At 34.6% G+C, this 7337-nt stretch overlaps 1 protein-coding gene across 1 annotated transcript in view; it reads right to left on the bottom strand.

Moving 5' to 3' along the window:
- Nucleotides 1-2668: 2668 nt before the first annotated feature.
- Nucleotides 2669-7337, bottom strand: part of LOC110018352 (sodium-coupled neutral amino acid transporter 2-like) — a gene marked incomplete in the record, with an annotated part of 4979 nt that continues 310 nt past the window's right edge. Inside the window, 7 exon segments of the mRNA XM_020715637.1 lie at nt 2669-3024; nt 3612-4077; nt 4929-5132; nt 5261-5413; nt 6455-6953; nt 7066-7128; nt 7238-7337. Coding sequence (XP_020571296.1) covers nt 2895-3024; nt 3612-4077; nt 4929-5132; nt 5261-5413; nt 6455-6878 — 1377 coding nt within the window.

Here is a 7337-nt window from a genome sequence, read left to right as displayed (position 1 = left end):
CTCCAACTCTCTCTAGCTTGCATTTTTGGTAAATCTTACATGGCCTGTACTAGATGATCTTTCATTAAAACTTCTTAGTGGGATTGTTATTTGTTATTTTTTATTTATAATCCTCGCTGATCTACTCGAGCATTTGATATACTCTCAAATGCCCCTACAAACACCGTGCCATCTTATGGCCAAATTGGCCACACTTGAAACACTCCCCAGAAAATAAATAACACCGACTGCGATGCTCTTTCCACATAAAGTACAAACTATAGCACTGAAGCACCTTAAAATATGCATTTATACTCATTTTTTAAGGATAGTGTGCTTTAATGAAAGATATTTTATGTGTTTTTGGTTACAGGTACAAAAGATGGACTTAAAGAGCAAAAAGAAGCAAAATCGGAGCTAAAAGAAGTCAAATTGAGCAAGATGGAAAAAATTGGCCTGGCACCTAGACGCTATGTAGTTAAAACGAGCTTCTAAAAGGCTGGTGCCTAGGCACCACGGTTGGGCGCCTAGGCTCCAAAATCAGTTATGAACTTGTGACATTGAATTTGAACGAATTTTAAAAAGGTGCCTGAAATGACTCTTGGTAATTCTGAGAGCTTTATTTAATGAGCCATTGGCCGGATGAAAAAATGTGTTATTGGTGTTGAGTCTTTTGTGAGTCTTTAGAGAGTGGTGTGAGGCCCACTTAGGTGTGTGTGAGAGAGTATTGTCTGTTCTTGTGTGTTCTTTGGAGGATGAATATAACAAATGAACTTCAAAGGATTTGCTTGGAGAGAAGTCTAAAGATAAGTATTTGTATTTTTGGTTAAATTGTGTTTTAGTGTGAAAACTTGAAGTTTAATATAAATCATGTTTTATTGTGTTATCCCCATGAATTCTGAGTAGTTTCCTTTATCTTTCTCCTTGTAATAAGTAGTAATCATGTGTAGGATTAAAAGTGTAAGATTTCTCTTATTCCATACTTGTGATGATTCACTACTTCATTCTTAATCTACATTTTCGATCTCGCAAATTGAAATATTAAAATATATTGTGAATCCATAATGAACCAGAAGGGCTATATGTTGTTCAACTAGTAATAATCACATCAATTCTATGGGTGAGAAGATAATCCATGGGTTTATGCAAATAGATAGAGAGACAAATTTTGATGGACGTAGGATTGGTGATTCTATGGCGACAGGCTAGAATCTTAACCAATTCGTTCTTTAGTTTGGAACCTAAGGAACGACTAGTCCTATAGAGAGAGCACAGTGGGTAATCTGGAAATAAGCATAACCTGAAGAATTAAGAACTTAAAGTCCTATAGAGAGAGCACAGTGGGTAATCTGGAAATGAGCATAACCTGAAGAATTAAGAACTTAACTTTAGATTAGTCAATGTTCTTTATGCGCTCGGAAGAGGGTAAGAAATATGTATGCTCATATTTGTCACAAAACTACATTTTAACCTTTAAACATTTGCCTTATTTGAGTTCAGTTGATTGAGGCGACCGATCGAGTGGAGACTATGCCTTCCAAAGTGCGTGTCGATCAGTCAATGCCCTCAAACTTATGACGATCTCACTCGTCACAAATCAGTCGGCCAACTGTGGTCGGGTGCTCCTATACACACTTCAAGCGGTCGGGGTTGCAATCATGAACTGCTGGTCGAACCCTTTGTAATAGCGTGTCAGCTAATCCTAATAACGCGACCAGTCGTTGACTGGTCGGATGCTTCGATCGTGCGATCATTACTTAGACCGTCAAGTAGCTTTGAGATTCATGCTGATATTTTTGATGTATACACTTCCCATAATTTAGTGGAAATTATTCTATATGAAAAATTTAAGAGTTGGTGAAATTTTACATGCCATAATTTTTATAATATTAAAGTAAAAAACAATTTCACCTTACACTAAAAAATTAGAGTATAAAAAAAAATCTAATTTAGTAAAGAATAGTAATTCACCAATCACTCTTAGGGTCTCTTTGGAGTAACTACAACTGTTTGAAGAAGCAGTTGTAAAACTATTGTTAAAAAAGTTGCAGTGGTTATTACAAAATTTTTTTTTCCTTGGAAAAAATCATACTGTAGCTTTCTAGCAATCACCGCAGGAAGCCAGATTTGGAGGGAGAACATAGCTTTTAGCTGTTGCTTTTTGAGAAAGTAGGCAAAATATAATTTTACCAAACAGAAAAAAACTACAATGCAACACCACATTGCCACCGCATTGCGGCCTCAAACACATCCTTAGTAAATGTACAAACAAATAACTTGGAAAAAATCAAACAAATATCCTAGTGGCTACCCAAAAAAGAGGGCATTTAAATAGAAACCACCCAATTCTTATGTATTTGTACATCTAAAACCTAAAATTTATTTTTTACATCTACAGCACAAAGCTTTCATGTAATTAAAAATACCACGATTTTAACTTTTAAAAAGTGATGCAACTTTTCGTAATAGGTAAGGCTGTATGTATGTAAAAATTGAAGTTCAGGTGTTAGATAAGTAAATACATAGATATTGAGTGATATGAATGTTGGTGGATTTGATGTAAAACCTCCAACAAAAAAAAAAAATAAATAAATAAAAATTTTCTCAAACACATTAATTTCTAAAGCTCTGAACAAGGCATTGAAAAACAAAACAAAAGCAGACACAGATAACATCTAAGAAAAAAAAATATAATACAGCATTGTCCAATATCTCAGTATTATTTATAAAAAGGCAAGCAGAATTGAAAATCTACAACATCACATAGAAATACATAACCATACAATAAATCTCAACTAACAGTGTTGAGACTAATTAGTTTATTATAGCACATAATTGAGCAAAAGGAAACCAAATGCAGTTTTCCTAGCTGTTCATAATAACTCTCTTTAAACCGGAAGGGCTTACCGTTGAGTTCAAGCATTGGCCGTGTTGAAGAGAGAAGAGGCATCACTGTAAATGGCAATTCCATTTGATAACACAGCAAGCACAATCATTAGAACAGATAGAAGTTTGTCCCTCAAAGTTGCAATGCCATGTGGATCCCTAGAAAAACAAAAATAAACATAACAATTATATATTTATTAAGAAAAAGATTCAACTTCATCTTGTGAAGATTTTAATAAGAAGAAATTTGGCAGCACAATTCTTACAACCATCTAGCTTGCCAATGTTTTTGATGGCTAAGTAATGTCATAACTATCGTTTACTATTTCATCAATTTAAACAGCATAGCATGCTTGATGATATTGAATCAAACACTACCTTTCATAAATGAAACTTAGGGGGTTGTTTGGCTATAGGAAGGATTTAAAGTTAGCAAGATTTAATAAATCTGAATTTATTAAATCCACCTCCTCGTTGGATATATCAAATCCGGATTTAACATCAATTGAAGACAAAATTCGGATCCTAAATTTGAAATTTCATAAATACATAGAACTTGTGTTTTTTAAGGTTTAGTTGGATTTACTAAATCCAAAATCCAAACGATAAATCTTATTAATATGGTGCTATCAAACAAACCTTATTCTAACACTAAATTCAACTAAATTCATGAAAGCTCTAACTCTCAACTAATATGATATGCAAAATAAATTTCAGATGGTTAAAAATGTGCAATTATGACTCACCTAATCGTCATTGCAGCAGGAAAGATGAATCCAATGCAAACCGCAGCAGTGGCGCCGGTGAATTGGAAGGCATCCCAGATGCTCGGAACAAAGTTTGCAGCTAAGAACACGAGTGAAAGAAGCGTAACAGAAATCACTGTGAACCTGAAACTATCAGTAGATAAAGGCCTTGCATTGGGAAAGAGAAGACCATCCAAGTTGAGCCTCAAAGCATGGAATATCATGGGGAATACAAGCATAAGGTGTACAGCATAGCTGACGCGAACAACATCATTAAGAACAGCGCTGTATGGTATGCCGAGGTTTTCGTCGAAATTGGCGAGCACATCATGAAGGGTTGATTCGCCAAAGAGAAGGTAACCGAAGAAGCTTGTGGCTATGTAAACAGTAGAGCAGAGTGCTAGTGATGTCCTCACAACTGGTTTTATCTGGGAGGAGTCTTCGAGTTCATTGTCTATGCTGTGAACTGCATTGTACCATTAATTTTCAGAGAGTCATTGTACGTTCACAGTTCCGAATCAAGCATGAGATAAGGAGAATGTTGAAGAAAATGAAGAAAGTAAGGAGAAAAGAAAATAATGAAAAGAAAAAATACTGAATAAACACCTGTGGGTGCAGACGAGCTGAGCTTGAGCGAGCCCAATGTTAGGTTCGTGTTCTGCTTGTTCGAAATTTTTTTGGCTCAAAATAGGCTCGTGTTCGAAATGGCTAGTGAATAAAATATTCATATTCAATTCGATTCAAATTCATTTGTTTGTTTCAAACTGTGTTTGGCTCAAAATTTGCTCAAACTATTTAAAAATAATAAAAACTAACTTTTTTAAATAAACATAGCATAAAAATTTATAATAATAATAATAATAATAATAATAATTTATTTAATTATTTTGAGCCAAAATAAACTCAAAAAAATTGTTCGTGTCTGTCTTGTTAGCTTAACGAACTAATCAAATCGAGAAACCCAACAAGCCAAACACTAGTTGTTCGCGAATGACAAACATTTTTGACAGCCCTATATACACCGTATAATTTGTATACAATCACATTTTCTTTAAATTTGAACAGATACGAATTAATTTGATGGAGTATATCAGCTCATTTAACAGGTGATCTCTACTTATTCACTGTAATAAAATCCTCAAACACTTTCATGACACTCCAACTCACTCATTCCTCTTCCTCAAAGAGATTTAAGTACTGGCTCAAGCAATGCATAATGATGCAAGACTAACCAATTTTCATGAACATAATTTAGCTCAAAATTATTTCTCTTTACCAAGTTCATCATTATCATAAATCAAACAACATAAATCATACCATTGAAATGGCAGATAAAAGCTGTTACGAGAACTGGAACTGCGGTGAAGAGGTTCCAGACAGATGCGAGATTCGGTATCACAGGAAACAATTTTGGCATTGGTATGCTTCCATTCAGCAACTTTACAATAGCAATCCCAGCTGTAATCACAACAAAAACTACAGCAAGAGCAACAGACAAGGCAGACGTGTAGCTCAAAGAATCTGCAACAGAAAGGAGCATAACTCTCTTTATTAGCATTAATAAAACATTTTAAAACAATGACAGTGGTGCCAAGTATTAAAAAAAAACCAAACAAAATATTACACTCAACAAAAAGGAGGAGACTTGCCTACACGCTTGAAGCTTGCTAAAGGAGCAAATACTGCAAGAGTTGTTACAAGAAGAACAAAGAAACGCCCGGTCCACCAATGCTCACCAAACCACCCTTCAAAAACACCCGAGTGATGAACACCGTCGGAAGAAGTACCAGAAAGCACATCACCTTGCGATTAAGAGCAATAGAATTGTTAAAACAATGTGTACAATACATACATGCACAATAATGTGATAAAAGTAGTGGAATTTGAGGAAAATAAGAATGCTAGCAAGACAATGACAGGATATATCAATCAAGAAATAAGCACATGTCCCTTGCTGAATGATAGAAGTAAACTTATTGGAGAAAAGAGAAAAACAATGGAATCAGGATGTTTATCATTATTATTGTATGAAAATAAAAAATGATAAATTAATGTCATTAATTATAAGAAAAATGCTAAAAGGGTGTTATCATGAAATAACGTGGTAGAAAATCTTTTGAGCATTATTAGGTTGGAATCAGCACAAATAATACATCTGGATAAAAATCTATTATCAAATATTAAGTGACGGATGTCCAGTTACTTCTTCTAGCTATGAATAAATTTAAGATTAGCAATGGTTTGTTTAAACGGTTAAATTTGGACCAGTGCAGTCATATTTGCAGAACTAAGTATAATTGAAGAAAATTTAACTCATCTAAGTAATCACCTTAAGCAAACAAGTTTACAATCACCACGAGCCTTATTCCAAAAATTTAAGGTCAGCACAAAGAATAATCATTTTTCTTTCATTTATGTTGAACTCAACTGAAACTATTCTTTACAAAATGATTTGGAGAACAACTTTCAATGTAAGCTTCGGTTTGAACACATTTCCTTCATAGTACTTGGAAAATAATTTTATAATTCGTCCAACAACATATTTTTTATGCTTTGTTGTACATAGCCAAAGCCAGCTTATCTACAATATAAAGGTGCAAAGAAGTTTTTTGAGATGTGATAGCTTCACAAGCAATTCATAAAATAGCCAACGAGGAGGAAATTCAATGAAATCATTTGTTTGAATCACAAAAATTTGAAGAGCACGGCTATAAATCTATTTCTAGCTTGCAATTCTTCAAGATGATTGAGTACTTCTCATGAATAGAAAAGCCCAAGCAATCATAAATAGTCATATTTTAGGTGCACAATCAAAGTAAAGCAGCCAAAATAAGGTTCCATACCAATTATAATCATATAGACAATCATCACTCCAACATTATTTACAACCACACAAATCTGAAGCAGCATCCTCCCAAACTTTCCAAAAGAATCACCCATAACCCCGCCATAAGAAACTGACTTCCCAACTCTACTAAACCTGATCAACAACTCTATTGAAGCCTCAGCTAGGAATGCAAAAAACACAATCATAACTATTCCCGGCACCAAACCCAACACTTTCATAGTGGCTGGAAGAGACATGATTCCAGCGCCCACAATCGTGGTTGAGAGATTGAACACAGCACCGGGAAATGAAGCGCCATTAAATTCATTAAACTCTCCATTCTCATTCTTCAAGCTTGGCAGCAAGGGCGAGTTCTCTTCAACAACGTCCTTGCCCTTTCCCTTGCTCCTCACGTCCGAAAATACACTTGCAATTGTCATTATTAACTGTTTCAAAAAGCAATCTTTCACTAAAATTCAGGTACTAGTATGTAATACCAGTAACAGAAGATGAACCTGCAATCATGAAGCATACCAACAACACATAATCATTTAAAAATTCTTTTTTTATGATTCAAAATGAGAATTTGAAGCGGTATAAACAATAAACTATCACAGCTTCGGATACCTTGGCAGAATATCAATAAATTCAGGAGGGAAAACTAGATGCTACCAAACAAGAAGCATGCACCTGCAAACAAGAAGCATCCCAACAACACAGTGGAAAACAGTGTTTTACGATTCAAAATTGAAACTTGAAGCAGGATATATAATAAATTATCACAGCATCACAGCCTTACCAAAAAGACTTAAGGATTTGAGAAGGGAAAACCTGAATACATAAAGTTGGATACCAATAAGTATATCTGAACCTGAAAGCATGACGCAACACAGCAACAT

The sequence above is a fragment of the Phalaenopsis equestris genome, unplaced genomic scaffold (assembly GCF_001263595.1).
Source record: "Phalaenopsis equestris unplaced genomic scaffold, ASM126359v1 Scaffold000016, whole genome shotgun sequence".
Lineage (NCBI taxonomy): Eukaryota > Viridiplantae > Streptophyta > Magnoliopsida > Asparagales > Orchidaceae > Phalaenopsis > Phalaenopsis equestris.
Note: the sequence above shows the minus strand (reverse complement) of the source record. Positions and strands in the feature narration are given on the sequence as shown.